Raw genomic sequence first — 21,296 nt, forward strand, 5'->3', positions numbered from 1 at the left:
AAGACTCTTTGAGATGAAAAGTCTGCTTTGTCCTTTTCTGTAGAGGGCCTCTGTGTTGTAATTCCAGTCTATGTCTCTAGGAGGCAGCACCTATGCATGTTCTCCCAATGGATCTGCATGTCTCTGCCATTTATCCTGGTTTCTGCCCACAGTCCAAAAGCATTGCCTGCTGTATGTGATTCTGCATAAGCGTCCCAGGATGGAATAGCGTACCATTCAGTGTATCTTCTGCTTTATGTTTTATGTGTACTGGGGTAGACTCACTGCGGTATTATACTGGGGGGGGGGGGGGGGGTGGTGGTGAATAGAAATGGATGGTAGGATGGATGGACAAATAAGGCTGTGACATATTTAACATGTAGTGCAGGAAAGGGAAGAAAAGAGAAGGTGGATTGCTTGTTAGAGTAAAGTGTGCCATCTGCTGGACAAAAACTGTAACATCAGTTGAAAATGCCAACCAAGGAGCTTTAGCTTTCATTATATCTGTAACCAGAGATTATTTGCAAGAAAGTAATAAATTATAATAAATAAATATTGCCTTTAATCTGTATTGATTCATGTGAAAATGCACCCAGAATACAGGCACTGTAGTGTGTGTATGGTTCTAGCTGTTCGGACTGTTGTGTCTGTGATTAAACGGTTCAAATCCTGTGGCAGGCAGAATGATTTCACAATTGGGCCCTTGATCAAGCGCTTAACCGCAGCTGCTCTAGGAATACGTGCTGACCTTTTAAGTTATGATTAAACATTTTGCAGCATCTATATAATTAAGAATAAAATAAGTAAATCTTCTGACTATTTGGCTCATATCTGCAATTTAAAAGGCGTGTCGTCGCTGTAGCTTTTCATTCGCGATTTAGAGTACAGGAAGGATGGAGCAATAATGAATCTGAGTAAAGACAAAAGAAACAGGTAGTAAGTAATTTGTTGTACAAAAAACGCCTTTTTGCGGGGTGCAAGTGCATGGTTTTCTACTTCAGCTTGACTGCACCTGAAACTGTAACCGTACAAAACTTTCCCGTAAATACGTGCTTAAACAAATTCTGAACTGGATTTCTGTTGCGGATTGATAGCATCGCATGGCGTTTGTCACCGAACAGACGTCTCTCCTGCGTCCCGTATTTATACTAACTCAATATTCACTGGGTTCGCTGGACTAGACCTCGCAGGATTTCATTTGTGCAGCACAAAACAACGATGTTGGACAAAATGACAAAATGATTGGGTAACTTCAGAAATCTCCGCCCCCCGAGCGATCTGATTGGATGTACGGTTGTTGGAGCGTAAAGTTTTCAAAATTTTAAATAAGGGAATCGTTACAGCGTCTAGTGGATCGTGTGTGTTCGGTGCTTGGCAGTGTTTCATCCTCTTAATTTTCTGAGAACCTATATATTAATTGTTTTTACGTAACGGAGATTGTTTTGATCTATAGCCTTTTTCATTATTTATACTGAAGTTGAAAGGAAAGCTTGGGAAATATGTCATCCGAAGCTGGAGGTCCTTTGAAGGTAGGTTAGTCAGTGTCGGGGGGGGGGGGGGGATCGCTGTTTTCTACCTAAAACAAATATAATAGAATTTTCTTTTGTTTAAAAATGCGTTTTGGTGCCCGGTTGGGCACTGGGGCCATTCTGAGGAGTTTAGCATTTTCCTGAGGGCAGGAAATTGTGTCGGCAACTTTTGGAGGGAACCTTCTGATTGCTTATTGGCCATCAACCCCCCATCTTAAATGGGAACAATACTGAAATTCCCTTCTAAAACGTGTAACGTGGCTGCCTGACTCGACCAAGGCATCTCGGCTTTTCGGTCCCAGAAATTCCTCAGTCTAGCTGACTAGGATGTAACGGCCGATACATGATGCACGATGTCACGACTGTAATATTTAATAGTGTTTAGCGGTCTGCTTGTGACTCCCCGTATTGAGCGCGCATGTTTCGTTGTGTTTGAATAAAAGGAATAAAATAAACTTAGGGCGGAGCAGAATCTATAATTACCGATGGTTAGCAGGAACAATATATTTGGCTGCGAAATTTTTAAGTAATTTTTTTCTTACTCGTGGTGGACCTGATTTGACCAGGCTCTATTTGAGAACAAAGTCGTGAACAAGACGAAGAAGGATGACAAGCGGCTGTCTGTGGAAAGGATTTACCAGAAGAAGACTCAACTGGAGCACATTCTGCTCCGGCCAGATACCTACATTGGCTCCGTGGAGCCAGTCACTCAGGTGGGCTTCCATCCCAATTTCACACTTAACACCATCGGGACCACCTCCTGGTGATCATGTTTCAGTGCACACTTTCATACTACTGGATGTGTTCCAAGTGATCAATGACTCTTGGTCCCTTAAAAATGATGTTAAACTATACACACGGGCATAGAATTTTCTTGCAACGGAATCTCTGCTGATTGCGAATCCTGCTTTTGGTGCTTGCGTTTAAAGTTGTTTTAATGTCTAATCATTTTTGTGTATAGCAAATGTGGGTGTTTGATGAAGACATTGGAATGAACTGCCGAGATGTGTGCTTTGTTCCTGGTCTTTACAAGATTTTTGATGAAATCCTTGGTGAGTAATTCTAACATTGTGGATAAATGAAGGAACTGTGGCAAAATATGAAAAATGACTGTTGTATAAATGAGTATATTAACACTTCATAACATGACATGGGATATTAGACTATTAGTACATGGCCAGTGATATGGATTTAATGTTATCTAATGTATTACTGCAGTTAATGCGGCAGACAACAAGCAGCGAGACAAAACCATGTCCTGCATCAAAGTTAACATTGACCCGTGAGTATCTTCCTTGTCTACTGGGGGTATAAAGGCCGTGCCCAGTAAGGGGCATTTACCTGGAAACATGGTTTGTGGAAAGTAATATCTGTATTGTTATTGAAAAGTACATTTAATGCCCGTTTATGTATAATTTGATTAAGGTGGATAGATATTTTGTAGATTGGGTAAAAATTGGCAACAGCAACTTGTCGCTCACAGATATCGCTACTTAAGGGTTATTCAAGATGCTATCACCTTAACACTTCCGAAAAGGTCGAGTTAAACGCATTGACAAATTGTGTAATATTTTGTAGAGAAAACAACACCATCAGTGTGTGGAACAACGGGAAGGGAATTCCTGTGGTGGAGCACAAGGTGGAGAAGGTGTATGTGCCTGCTTTGATTTTTGGGCAACTGCTCACATCAAGCAACTATGATGACGACCAAAAGAAAGTTACTGGTGAGGATTGTAATCGGTGTTGTTGCAATACCAAAATTATGACCTTAGTACTGATACCACTTAAGGTATTACGATACCAGTACTGCAATGCAGAGAAAACAGTATTGTTCATGGTAAATTATGCACTTATAAATGTCATTGAATCATATCACTGAGATTAAATCACACTTCAAATCAAAAACTTTTAAGGGACATTAAAGACTGATAGAAATCACAAGATCATAATCACTAGATTGAAACAAACAAAGAGGAAATGCTTAAGAGTCTATTGTAATGTACAGGAGAGTATTGGGGGCTGTGTGGTGAGAGGTTGATTGATATGGATGTGATTTGTTAAATCTGTTTGGAGAGTGCTGCTCTGAGGAACAATGAAAACTAACTTTAAAAATGTTTTTGTCTGTGATCAAGCTCATGACCATTACTCTCCACTGTTTTAAAAAACGAACAGATAATACACACGCCCATAGAGATTATGGCAGTTTCTTTGCTTTCTTCCTTTCAGTTGCTCAATATAAATAAACTTCCTGCAAAGTGCGTTATGCTCGATTTTATTTAACTGGTTATAACACGGCATAGGATAATAACCTGTAGCAACACTAGTTATCGCCTATATCCGTTTAATCCATCAGCACAGCTCATAATAAAACTAGAGAGACATGGCATCTCTTGATATTTTTACTTTCCACCATGCGTATTTTTTTTGCTAATTTGGGCTGTTTCCAGGTAAGCTTTTGGCTGCAAAGTTGTGCAGGGTTGTGTCTGCAAATGGATTTGCAGAGCCTTAACAAAGTTTCTTTTATTCCAGGTGGACGTAATGGGTATGGTGCGAAGCTATGCAATATCTTCAGCACCAAATTCACTGTAGAGACAGCCTGCCGGGACTCCAAGAAATCTTTCAAGCAGGTGGGAGCGGATTTCATCAATTTCCATGTCTGGGGGAAGCCTACTGTTTACTCAAACTTCATAAATAAACCGATTGTATCAGCCAGTAGTCAGTATCAGCAGATACAACAACAATCTGCCATCGGCTGATGGTTCAAAATGAGCCGATATTTACCGCCGATAACTCCCTTTAAAATGGTGACTTTGCATACCCTCGTACTAAGCAGTTGGAAAATGTAGAATCATTTCAGTGTCATTAGAAATGCATTTTTCAAACATCACTCTGTTAAAATATCACGAGAAGGATCTACTAATAAAATTGCCCATAGGAGTGCATGTGTGAGTGACTGGTGTGTGAGTGTGCCCTGCGATGGGCTGTCCCCCCATCTTGGGTTGTTCCCTGCCTCGTGCCCATTTCTTCCGGGATAGTCTCCGGACCCCCCGCAGCCCAGTAGGATAAGCAGTTTGGAAAATGGATGGATGGATCTACTAATAAACATCACAGCACAACAAATTTAATTGCTCGTCTTAAGAGACAATGAAGAGTATGAAGTTTCTGCAAAACGAATCCGTTCCAATATAGAAGGCTGCAGCACTGCTGAAAAATGCTAGTTTGTCAGTAACGGAAGCATTTGATGTCAGTTTATCAAACTTGATCAGCCCTTCTGAGTTGTAATTGTTATAAGATGTATACAGTTATAAAATATAGGGCTCTGGGACCGTTGTATGCCAGAGTTGGTGTTTTCTTGCCAAATAATAAATACTTTTTAATACGTTTGGAATGTATTTTTAAATTTATTTGGGTGGACTCTCCCTACGTATTTAAGCAAAACCTCCCAGACAATCAGTATCGGTGTCAGATTTCAAAATCATCAGTTATATGAGCCGTAAATTTCCTTATTGCTGCATCAGTAATCTTAATTGTGTTGCTTTAAAAGGCTTCATCAGTTGATAAAGTTCTGACCTGTTTTTTTAATTTAATGCAGACTTGGTATGACAACATGGGGCGGGCTGGTGAGACAAAGATCAAGCCATTTGATGGTGAGGAGTTCACCTGCATCACCTTCCAGCCAGACCTATCTAAATTCAAGATGCAGATACTGGACAAGGACACAGTGGCCCTCATGACTCGCAGGGCCTATGATGTTGCTGGCTCTTCAAAAGGAGTCAAAGTGTTCCTGAATGGCAAGAAGCTACCTGTAAGTATAGCACCAGGCTCTGAAGGCAGCTGTCCTAAAACAGTATTCCAAAGAAACCTTTCGTAAGCCGGAAATGGTGAAGAAGCAATTACCATTAATTTATATGGGAAACATTTCTGAGTGTCACCAAACTCAAAAAATAACCTACCAAAGCCTAAATTAACAAAAACATATTGTAAAAGCAGAGATGATGTAATTACATGGGTTGTGTAAAGTACAAATAATGTATGTACTAGGGATGGTCTGAATCACATTTTTTCAGTTCTGATCCAGTTGCGATATACAACTGCTGATTCGATACAGATTCCTATACAAGAGCTCTTTTTTTACTTTAATAGTTTAATATAACAAATATATATTTACTTATTTTGAACTAGTAAATACAAATGGAAAAAATCTATTCCAGAAATCTTTAATTTATGGAATTTCTAGTCTTTCCGAAAAGAAAGTAAACGCACAATGCTAATATGATTGTATTATGGGTCGTATGGCTTTTTTGCGATGACAGCAACTCAGCAGCTCTGATGATTACTGACTGTCCCATTGTTTTCTTGGGTGAATGGTATGCTAACATGATGGCCCATTAGTGAAAACAAAAATGTCATATGCTAAAGTATGTTACAGCTGGCGGTTAAAGGAGGTCAAGTATACCTATATGCTACTTTTGTTAGAGATGAAGCATGAAATAACTTGGGGTAGTAAGTCCTGATATTTTGGGTATTTGGTTTCCGATTAATATAACAATAATTACGCTAATAATGGATGCATTGTGACACATTCTTTGTATGACTTTCCCCTCTGTATTTATGTTCAGGTCACAGGTTTCCGTAGCTATGTGGACCTGTACCTGAAGAACAAGGTGGACGAACTGGGGTCCCCATTGACGGTGGTGCATGAGATGGTGAACGAGCGCTGGGAGGTGTGCCTGACAATGAGTGAAAAGGGCTTCCAGCAAGTCAGCTTTGTTAACAGTATCGCTACAACCAAGGTGCCCGCCCGAATGGACCGTGGCTTCACAATGCATTCTGAAATGGCCTGTCCATTATGTACTCTTGAAACAGGCCTGGCCTTTTCACTTGGATAAGTGGTTATTGAAGTTGTGTTACTGGACATCTTTATATCTGACTGCTTCCCCTCATCAGGGTGGGCGACATATCGACTATGTAGTGGACCAAGTTGTGACCAAGCTTATTGAAGTAGTGAAGAAAAAGAACAAGGCTGGCGTGGCTGTAAAGCCTTTCCAGGTACTATGTCCTGCAAGCCCCTGAAGAGCCCTTCGGTGAGTGAAACCAGCAGGTGATAATGCTGTTCTGTGCTTCTTTTCTAGGTGAAAAACCACATTTGGCTGTTTGTCAACTGCCTGATTGAAAATCCCACCTTTGACTCCCAGACCAAAGAGAACATGACTCTGCAGCAGAAGACCTTTGGTTCCACCTGCCCGCTCAGTGTAAAGTTCTTCAAGAGTGTGAGTTCCCACTGCCCAGAGGTCCTGTTTGCCTGCATGTGACTACACTGATCCTTGACGGGACTCGCTTAACAGATCCTTCCCTCCCATTGTCTTCCAGGCTACCAACTGCGGGATTGTGGAGAGCATCATGAATTGGGTCAAGTTCAAGGCCCAAACTCAGTTAAACAAGAAATGCTCAGCTGTGAAACACAGTAAAATAAAGGGTGTACCAAAGCTGGATGATGCCAATGATGCAGGTATGGAATTTAATAGAGGCAGTATTATGCATAACGCATGTTAGTATCAATGGCCTGATAGCAGGACTCGCCAATATATTGGTTCGATGATAAAATGTTAGGCCTCCATTAATTTATCAGTATTGCCAGAAGACCTGCTGGTAAAGTGGCAATATTTCTAAACATTTATGAGAAGAGATCTCTTTGGAGGAAAGCCTGAAGCAGTCAGCTGTCTGCATTATAAATCGGCAGTTTTAGTGAAGAGTAATAAGTGTTATGATAAGGGATGGGTGGGGAAAAATATTGATTTTATTAATAGTTGCGATACTGGTTTTGACGATTCTCGATTCACAAAGTCCTGAGGTAGGTATTTATTCATTTCCGTGTGACTTTTTTTTGCTGAATTTTACTTAACAAGGGGCAGGTTGTGATTAGGCTCACCGATCACTAACAGCACTTGGACCAATCAGAGATGAGAAGTCTTTGACTGCTATAAAGTTAACTTCATATTTGATATTCAATTTTCCTGCTGTAATATCTTTGATTCTGCTGCCAGTGTGCCTTTCCAGCTTCGGCAGTAGCCACTGTATTCTTCATCATTGTATATTTGATTCTTTCGTATTTTTCCAAAGTTCTCTCACATTTCAGTGATATACTCAGCCCTGTTGACATCCACACTTGTGTAATTAGCCGATCATTGTATACGGCATGCTTTTATGTACATGTACTTGAAGAAATTTTGTAGTTTCACTAAGAACCTGGCTCAACAGAGCCTACTAGATTGCTGATAGTTGTGATATTGAGCTGCAACATAGAATTAAAGTTCAGTATAGTACACCATTTTGTCTGTTGGTTAAAGAAAAAAAAAGTAACATTGACCTTTATTAATGTTTGACCTTCATGATTTAAAAGACTTTTCAAAAAAGACGTTTGAGCAAAACTGAGTTGAATTGAAATTGAATCAAATTGGCTTCTGAAATCAGATTGAATTCTGAGGTGAGAGTTGGTTCCAGGCCTAGTTATGGTCAAGTTTAGGGTTGGGCCTTGACAATGCTTTTATACAGTAAAGACCAAGCAAAATTTGTTTTGTGACTTTTATTTAAATTGGTTGGTCACATGTAACAAGAGCTGGGCAGCCAGGATGAGACATGGATTCTGTCAAAAACAAAATCCTGCATCCATCTAAACCTGTAAGCTCTGCCTTTCCTACACAAAATGAAAGATCATACAATACACCTAATTAACCCAAAATAGCCATACAGAGTGAAAAGCAAAAGTCACCCATGCGCATGCAAAGTCATACGTAACATAAGAACTACTTTTATATTGACATAGTTCATTTGTAAGGTGTGTTAAATGGATGATAACCTGTCTGAGAGTTAAACACTTTAAATCATAAAGACTTCAGTAATAATAATGGCAAAGAGTTTTACTCATATACAACTGATATTGTTCATTTGGAGTTTTTAGCTCCTTAAAATTGTATGGCATTATTATGTTTACCTTTCTTCAGGCGGTAAAAACTCGAGTGGCTGCACCTTGATCCTCACGGAGGGAGACTCGGCCAAGACGCTGGCTGTGTCTGGGCTGAGTATTGTGGGGCGTGATCGCTATGGAGTGTTTCCTCTGCGTGGTAAAATGCTCAATGTGCGGGAGGCCTCTCACAAGCAGGTGAGATCTGCACTTATGAGTGGGAAGAAAATACTTCAAAAGCTATTTTTCCTATACATAGTTAAATGGAACTTGAGTGCTCTCTTTAGGGGTTCATTAAATTTGAGTTTAATTCACACACTTCATTTCTATGGAAATATATTTTACCCTTCCATCATAGTTGTCCAGCATTTTCTATCTGTTAATTGCCAGATTTCTGTACAACTGTACATTTGTCATCATTACCCTTTGAAGTTTGATTTTTGAGAGTATAACCAGTCCTTCTCTCCATCTAATTTATGAGAAATACTGGTCACTATGCAGGCTTTCTTGAGACTGGAACATAAAAATGCCAGAAGCACTGACTTGTTTTTTGAAGCCTGTAAGAATCATGTGTCAGCATTTACATACTAATTCATTTTTCAGTATATACCGACCATTTTTTGTCATTCTTATGAAGCACTTTCTATAAATTTCACTGCTCAGACCAGGGTTTCTTAAATCTGATAGTCAGTCTAAATCTAGCTGAGTTGCTCAGGAGTGTGTATTTAAGGTGTAGGTCAGCTCTTTTAGCCCTTCATGTAAGGCATCAACTTAATGCTTGTTCCATTTAACGCAGAAAAATGTATGTGTAAGTGCCTTTTTCCATTCTCCTTGCCTCCTGTAGATCATGGAGAATGCTGAGATCAACAATATCATCAAGATCTTGGGGCTTCAATACAGGAAGAACTACAGTGACCCAGAATCCCTTAAAACCTTGCGTTACGGCAGGCTTATGATCATGACAGATCAGGTTGGCTGTATGATAATGTTTTACGTGTCTGCAGTTAAATGCAAAGCTGTGAAATTAATGCTAAGAGCACCTCCTCTGGGTTATTTTATCTTTATGAACATTTCTTGCTGCATCCTCTCCCTGCTGGACAGGATCAGGATGGCTCTCATATCAAAGGACTCCTCATTAACTTCATCCATCATAATTGGCCCTCCCTGCTGCGTCACAACTTCTTGGAGGAGTTCATCACACCCATTATCAAGGTATTTTTCCAAAATGTGTGAATCCAAGAAGCAGTTCACTAATCATGTATTTAACATTTGTGCAACTGCTTAAATGGAAGGTATGCAGGCAGTTACATTTTAATGCAAGTAGGTAATCTTGTGTTAAGATCCTTGTGATTGTTCAGTGTGGAGATGAGGAATTTGCAATACTAGAATAATGAAGCAGTACATTCGCACCATTTATAAATTGCAAGTAATATGGACCATCCTTAAACAAAAAAATCTAATACTGTTTCAGGTGTCTAATAAGAAGGAGGAGTTGTCCTTTTACAGTATACCAGAGTTCACAGAGTGGAAAGAAAACCATCCCAACTTCAGATCCTGGAAAATCAAGTACTACAAAGGTTTGTCATAAAACCCTGTGTGGTAGTACAGCTGGCCATGTAAGCATCCGCTTTTAATAATTTCCTTATTGTTCACGTGGAGGGGCCAATTGTCATTTGTTGAGTGGGATAAGTATATAGTTTTGGCAGTGGCTCACTTAGTCATTTGCACCGTTTAGTGCCCCCAGAGTTGTACTTCCCTGGACTCAAGACCTTTGCTTTTTCATGTAGGTCTGGGTACCAGCACTTCAAAGGAAGCGAAGGAGTACTTCTCTGACATGGAGAGGCATCGCATTCCTTTTAAGTATTCTGGACCCGCTGATGATGATGCAATTACCCTGGTGAGCACTTAAATATCCTGTGTGCTTTACTGTGTTAACATAGGCCTGTGCTTCTAAATATTACTGCTTGTTTTTGAAAATGAAATTAACAGACAAAAGTCATTTATCACTTGATATTTTGCTAGATGTAATTTATGTCAAGTACCCTGCTTAGGAATACTTCAGATGGAGCCAATCAAGGGCTAGAGTCTGCAATCATTGAGTTCATGTCCTGAGAGAACCCACTACTGATCATTCCTTGTGGTTGTTACATATCAAGTATGTGATTCATGTAGGTCATGAGCTTATTATTTTTGATGTGTTTCTGATTAGGCCTTTAGTAAGAAGATGGTTGAGCAGCGCAAAGAGTGGCTGACCAGTTTTATGGTCGACAGGCGTCAGAGACGGGAACACAACCTGCCAGAGGTGAGAAATCGGCCATTGCAAGCCTGAACTTCACTGGTACACTTGGGTGACTTCCAGTTTTTTTTCCATCAAACCTTCACTTTTTTTCCCTCACTCCGTAGGACTATCTGTATGGTCAAGCCACTAAGTTCCTCTCATATAATGAGTTTGTCAACAAAGAACTTGTGTTGTTCTCAAACTCTGACAATGAGAGATCTCTCCCATGTCTGGTCGATGGTAAGTTATATTTTCAAGCTCCTTTTGCTATATTTTATATTTTTATAGTTCAAAACAGTGCAGTGAATGTTTCAGAGGTTTTAGGCAAAATTACACGGTTGCCATAAAGTATTGCTTTAAGTACAACAAGAAATGTTAAGTTGAAAAAAGTACAAATAATGTATCGTCTCCAAAGAGAAAATTCAGTATTTGTTGCCTGAAATGGCTATGTTCCCTACCAGATACCTGTGTATCTGTATGCTGACTCAGTTCTTATGTACCAGGTCTGAAGCCTGGCCAAAGAAAGGTGCTGTTTTGTTGCTTGAAGAGGAATGACAAGCGAGAGGTGAAGGTGGCCCAGCTTGCTGGTTCTGTGGCAGAAATGTCTGCCTACCATCATGGAGAGGTGAGTGGACCAGATGGGCCCTACTGTCATGTGCCAGAATTAATTTCTCAGCAGCACTTTGGTTTCTCACTTCCTAAAGCTCTCGACTTTGGTCTCAAAATTTCCTTGCTTTGCTTTATTGGAACTTTATTCATGGATATCAGTCCACTGTGAATCTGGCAACTGGTTTTAATAATTGTAAAGTCATTGCTGCAACATTTGTAAATGGCTTATCTGTCTACTTTTTCTGGCAGATGTCTCTCATGATGACCATTATTGGCCTGGCACAGAATTTTGTTGGCAGCAACAACCTCAATCTCCTGCAACCTCTGGGTCAGTTTGGCACCAGACTGCACGGTGGCAAAGATTCTGCCAGCCCTCGATACATTTTCACCATGCTCAGGTTAGCTTGGCACAAACCTTTAGTTGCAACGTTCTTGAACATTCTGCTTTCAAAGGCTTCCCACATGTTTGTGTGAAATATCTGACACCCCCTCTTTTGGGATACCTCAGTCCATTAGCCCGTCTGCTCTTCCCTGCTGTGGATGACAACCTGCTGAAGTACAACTATGATGACAATCTGCGTGTTGAGCCTGAGTGGTACATTCCCATTCTGCCAACGATATTGGTCAATGGTGCTGAGGGAATTGGCACAGGCTGGTCCAGCCGTATTCCCAACTATGATGTGCGTGAGATTGTCAGTAACATCCACCGCATGCTGAACGGAGAAGATCCACTTCCCATGGTAAGATGTTCACAAGAGTTCACACACTTTGCCTGTGGGTCTTTTAAAATAACAGGGAGCTTGTCCTCCTTCACTCATGCAGAAGGGTGACCCATTCAGTGCATGCTATTTCATTTCAATTTTTTTGGTGTCTTCGCCTTACTTGCTTTGTAATCTCAGTTCTGAGTGCTAGAGATTAAGTTGTTTTAAATTAGTATTGAAATTCTCATTTCCGCAAAATCTAAAGCTTTGGAACACAATGAAGGTTCCTGTTCATGGAAACTTGTTTGTTCATGCAGTGTTTCCCCTACCATTATATCAGGGGATTGCCCCCCCCCCTCCCCCCAAGGTCAAGTTAATTTTATTTAATTTTATTTTCTATATAGCGTCAGATCACAACAAGTCATTTAGGGTTACCTTTCCTATAGAACAGGTCTATACATTGTCCTTTTATTAAACAAACTAAATAGCCTTGTGTTATCTTATTTACGCAACAGCTTGTCATTTTTTTGTCTACACGGTCACGCGTTTACAATTGTCCTCTGCTCTCTGTATCATGTCAGTTCCAAATGTTAAGAGAAACTTGTTTTCTTTTAGCTTCCAAATTACAAGAACTTCAATGGAACCATTGAAGAGGTGATGACCAACCAGTATATGATCAGTGGAGAGGTGGCTATTATTGACTCCACAACAATTGAAATCTCAGAGCTCCCAGTGAAGACCTGGACCCAGGTATATTTCCTTAAGCTAGCACGAGTGGTCTTGCTAATTAGTCTCAGGTACACTTACGCTGTACTGAAATGATTCAAGCCTTTTCATAGTTTGATGATAAAGATATCTCATTTGTCGTGGATTTACATCACTGTGGTCAAAACAAAGATGGCCTTTGGTGAAATGAGATACCTGCTATCCTTCCCTTCAATTGACTTAACTGATTGTTTTCTTCCCCTCAGACATACAAGGAAAATGTTCTTGAGGTGATGCTGAACGGCACAGAGAAGGTCCCAGCCCTCATCACTGATTACAAGGAATACCACACGGACACTACAGTGCGCTTTGTGGTCAAGATGACTGAGCAAAGACTGCAGGAGGCTGAAGCCGCCGGCCTGCATAAAGTCTTCAAGCTGCAGGCCCCCATGACCTGCCACTCCATGGTAGAGACTTAGCCTTTATCGTACCTATGGGGACTTTGTAGAATGTTAGCGTTCCTAGGGTTTAAAATAGTGTTAATTAGCCTGGAAGCTTTCAGTGATTTGCCACTAATGCTAATTTTTTACAATGTACTGGTAAGATGTATGTCATAAAAAGCTACAGTTACTGTGTATTTTGTAAGTTTGATTCATGGTTTGGAGGTTTAGTAGGTGGCGTCAGAAGTCTGCTTTTTTGTGCTGCAGGTGCTCTTTGACCATGTGGGCGGTTTGAAGAAGTATGAGACTGTCCAGGACATCTTGAAGGACTTCTTTGAGCTGCGCCTGAAGTACTACGTACTGCGTAAGGACTGGCTGGTGGGGATGCTGGAAGCTGAAAGCTGTAAGTTCAGCAATCAGGCCCGATTCATCCTGGAGAAGATACAGGGCACACTGGTCATTGGTAAGTTTTGATCATTTTTCTGCATCTTCACTAATTTCATTACAATTAACAGTGCATGTTTAAAGGCACTTTGCTGAGACAAATTTTATACTACCCCAGAAAACAAGCCCAAAAAGGAACTTATCCGCATGCTCCAGGAGATGGGCTTTGATTCTGACCCAGTTAAATCCTGGAAACAAGCCCAGGAAAAGGTATCCCTCTACATAAACTCCCATGTTCTCTCTTTTGGTTTGACTTTGATTTTCACTTTAACAATAAGCAATTTACAAATGACTCCTGCTTTTCCTAAGTCATCAGAGGTGGATGAGTCTTCAGAAGGTGAGGAAGAGAAGGAGCAAGACGCATCTGGCCCTGATTACCATTACCTGCTGAATATGCCCATGTGGTATTTGACCAAGGAGAAGAAAGAAGAATTGTGCAAACAGAGAGATGCCAAGGTCTGGCCTGCTGTTCGGTTTCTTACCATGATGTGATTTTCTCCTCAAAGTGCTTCCATGTTCTCAGGCATTATTTCTGAACCTGAATTTATAATTTTGCTGTCCATGTTATAGAATTATAAATACAGTGGTACCTTGGTATACGTCCGTGTTCTGTTCCAGATCTTTGGACTTGCACCAAACAGGACATATACCAAACAAATTTTTCCCATGAGAAATAAAGGGAAAAGGATTAATTTAAACACATAATAAAATAAATGAAACACTGCTTAATACATAGATACAAAAGCGATTAGATTAAATAAATGAAGAGTGTTATAGCACGGGTTGTTCACTGAATGGTAGCAACTGGCGTATTGAAGCTCGTGGGCAGTGGTGGCTTTCTCTCGATTGAGGTAAGCAAGGGCAGCGTGTGGTGTCGTGACTCATTTTGACCCATATAAGTTCTAGCATGTGAGTCATATTCCAAAGAAAGGTCGCATACGAAGCAAAATTTTTCGCGTCCGAGTAGGATGTATATCAAGTTGGACTTACTCCAAAGTGGACGTATACTGAGGTACCACTGTATTCAGATTCAGGATTTTTAAATTATAATTTAACAGGACATCATAACATGACTTAAGTATTTTCTATGCAGGGGGTTCTAGCTGCTATTTATAGTTTGTTATAATATAACGATGCCGTGTGACTATATAGCTGTTCAGTTTCAGATCATTGGTTATCTTCGGTTCCCTTTAGGTGTGATTATTAAGATTGTTCCCTATCCTCAAATTTTTAAAGCTTCCTTTGTATGTAGTTGACAGAGCTGAATACCCTGAAAAGGAAAAGCCCTTCAGACTTGTGGAAAGAGGACCTGGCCACCTTCACAGAGGAACTGGATGTGAGTTGAGGCCATCTGCAAACAAAAATATAAACCAGTGACGTAGACGAGCAGCACGCCTCTGCAAAGCTCATGTTTACAAAACGCCTTTTCTTCTAGCGCGTGGAGGTGATGGAGAAGGAGAGCGCGGCCTTGCCAGTGAAGCAGGTGAAGGGCAAAAGTGGTCGGGCCAAAGTGGTTAAAGTGAAAGAAGAAACCCTGCCCACCCCACAGGGACGCCGTGTCGTTCCACGTGTCACTAGTGCCATGAAGGCCGATGCCACCAAGAAGGCTGATGTGAAGAAGGGTCGAAAACCAAAGGTATTACTGTCTAAGCATTCTTTTAGCCAGTATATAGCCAGGTCTTAACTCGATGTACAGTTTGCTACATTAGTGTTGTAATTTACATTTATTTACCAGATGCTTTTGCCCAAAGTCAGGCAGATACTTCTCAAGTATATAGCTGTCAAGGAATCAAGTTCTACTGCACTGAGCTTTCAGTGATTTTACCAGTAACAAGTCCAAGTTATTTTTGCAACAAGAGCTATACAACATGTTAGGTGCTAACATCAAAAAAGCTAGTGAAATCAAAGCACCATGACAGTTCTTCCAGTTAGACCAGTGGTTCTCAAACTTGGTCCTCAGGACCCACTGCCCTGCTTGTTTTCCAGCTATCCATGCCCTACACACTGCTGAATAACTGGATCAGGTGTGTTCAGTCAATCAGAAGCTGAAAGACAGCTGGGACTTGTGTGTGGGACAGGGGTTGCAGGAATACAAGCAGGGCAGTGGGGCCCGAGGACCGACTTTGAGAACCACTGTGTTAGACAAATGCATAATGTCAGAAAAGACCATCCGGTGTTGCCAAGAGATCATATAAGCAAAAAACAGTCAGTGGTGATAGTCAGCAAATCAGTGGTGGCTTGATGTGCTTGATGCATTCCTATGTTGTTTTTGTTGTTGTGATAGTAACTTGCCGTATGGTCTTTTCCCCATGATGACTGAGCAGGCCGGTGTGGTAAAGAAGATGGAGTTTGGAGAGGAAGGTGAGGTGAATAACGATACTGACAGTAGTGAGACCGACTTAGCAGTTCGGCTAGCCAAGAAAACCAATAAAGCACCAGCTAAGGAGAAAGGTGACTTCATCCACTCTCAATTTCAAGAAACTCAGTATTGCCAGTATTTTTTAGCAACTCCTATGACTGTAATGTGTAGTATGAGTCAAATTGTAACCTGAACCCTGTTAGTTCAGAGTGGGTTGTATTATATACATGGTTAATCTGATTCGGATGTTTGTTGATTCTGGAAAAACTTTTGGTTGCAGTATCAAAGTCAATCAAGCAGACCACACTGCAATTCAAACCAGTGACCAAGCAGAAGAAAAATCCCTGGTCAGACAGTGACTCTGGTTCTGAGTTGGAGGCCATGGATGTGGCCCCCAGGGAGAAGCTGGAACGCAAGACTAAAGGTAGTTCTTAGTAGGGCTGTGTGATGTTATGATTGCCATTGCATTTTTGCACATGCAGTTCTCAGATTGCCAGGACTACGAGTGAGATCCGTGCCTGTCTTTTAACACATCTCAGTCATTCCTCGGAATTGCGCTGAGTTTCAGTACGATAAAAATTTTGTCCTGCCTCTGAGTAGGACGTGAGATGTAGTTAAAAAGCTGCTTGCACCCATTCTCAGCTATGAGTACGAGTTTGCGTTTGAGAGAAAGTGACGTCACAGTTTCACAACAGCCCGAGCAAACAAACCACAATAATAGTGACATTAGATGCATAATGAATAATATATTCCCTTTCTGTCAAGCTGGTATCTTTTTATGAACTTCGTTGTGTGGCGTTTCCAACACGTTCTTTCCTTCTGGGAATATGCATCCCAGTCTTTGCCTGACTGCCATCATCTGGTAGCCTCTAGTATTGGTTAGGACTGCTCTGGAGCTCTTCTAAATCCTGCTCCAGAAGGTAGGACCAAAATTGCATCACCGAGACTTGGGACAGTTTTCCTACTCTGTCAGAGGAAGCAAAAGTTAGCAAACTTTGCAGCTTTTATTAGTTTATCACCACTTCTTTTGCATTAGCTCTGCATGTGCTCAGTTGTTCAGATCACTCATAGGTGCGTTTTTGTGATTTAATAAAATGAGTGGGGAGGAAAAAATCTGAACAATACTTGCTCACTAAAAGCCACTGCATGGAAATATTTTTGATTCCATAGAGAACATTTTGAGCAAAAGCAGGACTTGTGACATCACCACCAACTTATTGGAGACTTTATTGGTGGATAATAAGTTTTTTTTTTTTTTTGTAGTTTGTTTTAGGTACATTTTGAGCTCTTTATTAAAGATCACCATTTATTGCAAAAACTTCACGTAGCGATTGACGTTTCCAGTTACATGCAGCCCTGCTTCTTAGCTTTGCTATTAGTTCAGTATGTTATGGCCTAAAGCAGTCAAGTAGAGTAAAATGAGATGTGCAGCTGCATTATCTGGTTCTGCATGCTGAGCAGAGAGGATTCATTCGCATCAAAGTTGTATTTGAAGTAAATGGCTGTTGGTCATTGCCAGGATCATGGTTTTTAATGAGTCTCTAATTTTGAACAGTGACACAATTGTGTTGCAGATGTACATTTCACTTTGATCTACTGTCAGTATGTGTGTATGACAACACATTTTTTGGCCAACTGGTGTGTTGAATTTAGTGTTCGGCACGAGAGAGAATCCTTTATTACTTAACTTTTAGAGATGGACGATATATATTGGTTAACATCAGTGTTAAGACATCACCATCACATCAGTCTGTTAGTCTTGGTCTTTTGTCAGTCCATATTTAGACTTTAGTGAATATTGAAATTTAGCAGCACCATCGCTGAAGACATAGCCACAAACATAGTGGAAAGTAGTGGATATGATTGTATTTGAGGATCAGACATTTTCCTAAGTGGAGGATAAGAGATTCCGCCAGCTCATTCACCGCTTGGGTCTCTAAGTGAGACGGCTTTATACCGACATTTTAAATTCATTATCAGTCTGTGGGCCAGATAGAATCTCATTTTCCACAAATATTTTGTTTGTCGGTCATAATTTATGTTGCAACGATGTGCAAATTATTACATATTTTTTAAAATAGTTTTCCAAGTTTAAGTGTGCTGCTCTGCTGTGGGCTACCCCAACAGAAAATTTAAACGCGTATCATAATTGAATCCAGCCTGGCCCAGTAATTTAACACTCTTTTACCTAATTTCCACCCTCAGCAAATGTCAAGCTTAGTCTGTCAAGCAGTGAAGATGAGTCTGGTGACCAGGACAAGACTGCAGTGAGTGACAGCAGCGATGGCGAGTTTGTCCCGACCCCGCAAGCTGCAGCTGAGAGCGAGCCGGACACACCTCCAGCTCGTCTGCCCACGTGAGTCTGCCTCTCACCTTGGCACGAAAGGCACTGGGCTGATTCAAGTACTCTATACGTGGTTATCAAAGCAATTAAAACCGTGCAGACCTGTCCTTTTTTGCCAGCTGAAAGAGTAAACCCTGTGTTAACTAAAATGGAGTTGGGGAATATTACAGCTGTCAATCTGGAAAGACAAGTTTTAGCAGTGATGCATAAAAACTTCAGTGTTCAGAATATAACTTTTTTTTTTTTTCTCTTTCATAGGAAAGTACCTGCAAAGAAAATTCCGAAGAAGGCTGACAAATTTCTAATATGTTAGTATATTCTTAGCTCTTTATTTTTAATTGTCATATTTCGTGTACCTTACCACTAATCCACACTGCAATACCACCTCATGTTTCCAGTACTGCTGGTTAGACAATGCACTAATACTGTTTCAATACATTTTTAAATGTGGATGGAAAAAGCAGCCAATTTTTTGCTGCTACAATTGCAATCTCTGTGGTCATCTTCAGTAACTTGGTTTTACTTTATCACATTAAGGAAAACTTTCCCAGGTTTCTGTTTTGCTTTTTCCTTTTGTGTAGAATCTCAACTCATTTTGCATAGTTGTCTGTTCTAACTGTTCTAATGGTCCATGTGTCCAGACACAGCTGAGCAGCCTCGTCTATGGTTGTTCCCTCATCACCATGCTGCTGTAGGTACTCATTTGGGGACCTTTTTGTGTTCCAGCCCTGTCTAGTGATGAGGAAGGTGCACATGTATCCTCAAAACCTCCAGCTAAATCTAAAGTTGGGAAGGAAGGAACCAAGAAGCTGCCCACAGCCAGTAAGAAGCAGCAGTCCGGTAAGTTCACTTAATGCGCGCATTGTGCTTGCCAGACGGTTATGCACCATGAACTGCAGTGTGATTTTGTAGTAGGAGACCCTGAATTGTGTACATGATTGATTTTTAGCCTGCATGTTATTTAGGATCTAGTGCCCTGCTATGTGGTTTGTGTAAAACTGAGACCGAAAACCTAATTAATCAGCTAAAGAAATTAATATACATTTCTGTTTTTCAGACTGATTTCTTTAGTGTGAAGTTTGTTAAAAAAAACACTGTCAGTCTTAAATGTCTAGTATCATATCTTTGCATTTCCCACACTCCACAGATACCAAGCAGATATCCATTTTCGATGCTCTGACCAAACCAGCATCCAAAGGCACCTCAAAGGCAGCTCCCAAGAAGCGTACCGTTGCGATGTCCAGTGATTCTGAGAGCAGTAGCCTTCCTACCAAGCAGGAACCTGCTACCAAGTCACAGGCCAACCGCAAGAGAAAGCCAGCTGTGGACAGCGAGGACTCTGGCAGCTCTGATGACCTCAAATCCCGCATCAAACGCAAAGTGACTGCAGCCAAGGTTGGTGAGACCTGGGTCCCGCATTTCAATCAGTGAACCTGCCATTCATGTTCATTTTTATCCATTTACTTTTATGCTGGTGTTTTTGTCTTCAATAACTATTGACAGGCAGAAATTTTATTTAACTAGACCTCCATACCAGGATCACATACAATTTCCCCCTGAGCGTTAACTTCCAGCTGTTTCTCCATTACAGAAAACCAAGAAGTTGGACGATGACAGCTTCCTGCTGTCTGACAGTGAGCAAGAGGTCGAAGTAGCGCCCCGCAGTAAAACCAGCCGCAGCAAAAAAACTGTAAACTACATCATTGACTCTGACTCGGATGAGGACTTCTGAGTCTCACTCTTGCACCTGACTGTTGGACTTTTGGAGAGTTTTCGTTGCACATCTGGTCTGGGTTGCAGTGAGTTTGGTTTGTTTTTGTAACCATTTTCAGGGCCTCTGATTGGTTTACCACTGGCTCTTGGAATGGCTTAATAGAAGCTAGGCAACAAGCTTAACATTATTTACTTTAGTTTCTTCTGAATATCTTTTACTGTGGTCATCTTCTGGTCTCTTCCGAAAAGTGTGTGTGTTCTCTAAACATTTAAGCACTTTTATTCTTGTCAAGTTTTAGTGCTTTAACACTTTTTTGCTACTTTTATAAAACGACGCCAATTTTTCTGATGATGCAAAACGGTATATCATGTTGGTGTGGAAAATTACATTGAATTAAATGTACCTTTCCAAACCAGAGCATCAAGCGCAGATCACTTGCAGTAGTTACTGAATGGTGATCTCTCTCTCTCTCTCTCTCTCTCTCTCTCTCTCTCCCCCCCCCCTCCCCCCCTCCCTCCCTTTTGTATGTTGAATTATCCTCGGATAGTTCATTTTATTACATGGCACAACTAATATTCCTTCTGAAATTTTCTCTTGTAAATATTTTCTGTTTTATTCATCTCAAAGTTTTTTTTAAATAAAAGTGATTGTTTAGTTTATAGCCTGTTTTTTAGTTTTTAATACACCTGCTGCTGTATCAGTGTTACCCAACAGTTATCTTATCTAGCATTACATTTTCTTGGGATTGGTTCACACATTATGGCTCTGCATACAAAATGAAATAGTGTCATTGACACGAATTACATGTGTACTTCATTATGACTATTTCCTGTAATAGGGTCTATTATGCAAGATTCTATAATTCATGCAAGAAGCAAGCAAATTGGATAAGTTTCTGTCCAGTAGTATCAAATTCCAGCACAATGGTTCCCCTCCAGAGAAATGAGTGGATAGTGCAAATGAGGTAGGAACATGCCTTGTAAACATGGATGATGTGTAATTTAATGCATTAGAGCAGAAAGGTAAAAATTCAAAGAGATGAACTAATGCCCTTTAGGCTGGATGGTTATGTGGAGACCAGAATCGCTGTCTTCAGCATTGAGCCTATGGCTGAAAGTGTTCCCCCAGCAGAGGATGGGCTTCCAATCAATTATAAGAAGCAATGTACGCTCTATGGACAAAAATATTGCGACACCTGACCATTACACCTACAGGAACTTGTATGATATTCCA

The 21,296-nt window shown here is 40.7% G+C and overlaps 1 protein-coding gene across 2 annotated transcripts; it reads left to right on the plus strand.

Moving 5' to 3' along the window:
• Positions 1-1,303: 1,303 nt before the first annotated feature.
• top2a (DNA topoisomerase II alpha) lies at positions 1,304-20,722 on the plus strand. Of its 2 annotated transcripts, none has more exons than XM_049013842.1 (35): positions 1,304-1,508; positions 2,075-2,221; positions 2,470-2,560; positions 2,727-2,790; positions 3,087-3,232; positions 4,038-4,135; positions 5,101-5,313; positions 6,128-6,301; positions 6,456-6,557; positions 6,641-6,778; positions 6,879-7,017; positions 8,510-8,667; positions 9,314-9,439; positions 9,571-9,681; positions 9,941-10,046; positions 10,257-10,366; positions 10,679-10,771; positions 10,873-10,987; positions 11,251-11,372; positions 11,606-11,749; positions 11,860-12,096; positions 12,673-12,807; positions 13,029-13,229; positions 13,470-13,665; positions 13,765-13,856; positions 13,956-14,102; positions 14,899-14,982; positions 15,082-15,282; positions 15,971-16,097; positions 16,286-16,429; positions 18,211-18,361; positions 18,608-18,657; positions 19,076-19,189; positions 19,497-19,744; positions 19,941-20,722. In XM_049013842.1, exons 1-35 carry the CDS (start codon positions 1,479-1,481, stop codon positions 20,079-20,081), a joined length of 4,695 nt encoding a protein of 1,564 aa, XP_048869799.1. In that variant the 5' UTR covers positions 1,304-1,478; the 3' UTR covers positions 20,082-20,722. The 2 variants fall into 2 exon arrangements, with proteins under 2 accessions (XP_048869799.1, XP_048869800.1); XM_049013843.1 differs by having other exon boundaries at positions 15,971-16,007.
• Positions 20,723-21,296: the final 574 nt, after the last annotated feature.

The sequence above is a fragment of the Brienomyrus brachyistius genome, chromosome 5 (genome assembly GCF_023856365.1).
Source record: "Brienomyrus brachyistius isolate T26 chromosome 5, BBRACH_0.4, whole genome shotgun sequence".
Taxonomy (NCBI): domain Eukaryota; kingdom Metazoa; phylum Chordata; class Actinopteri; order Osteoglossiformes; family Mormyridae; genus Brienomyrus; species Brienomyrus brachyistius.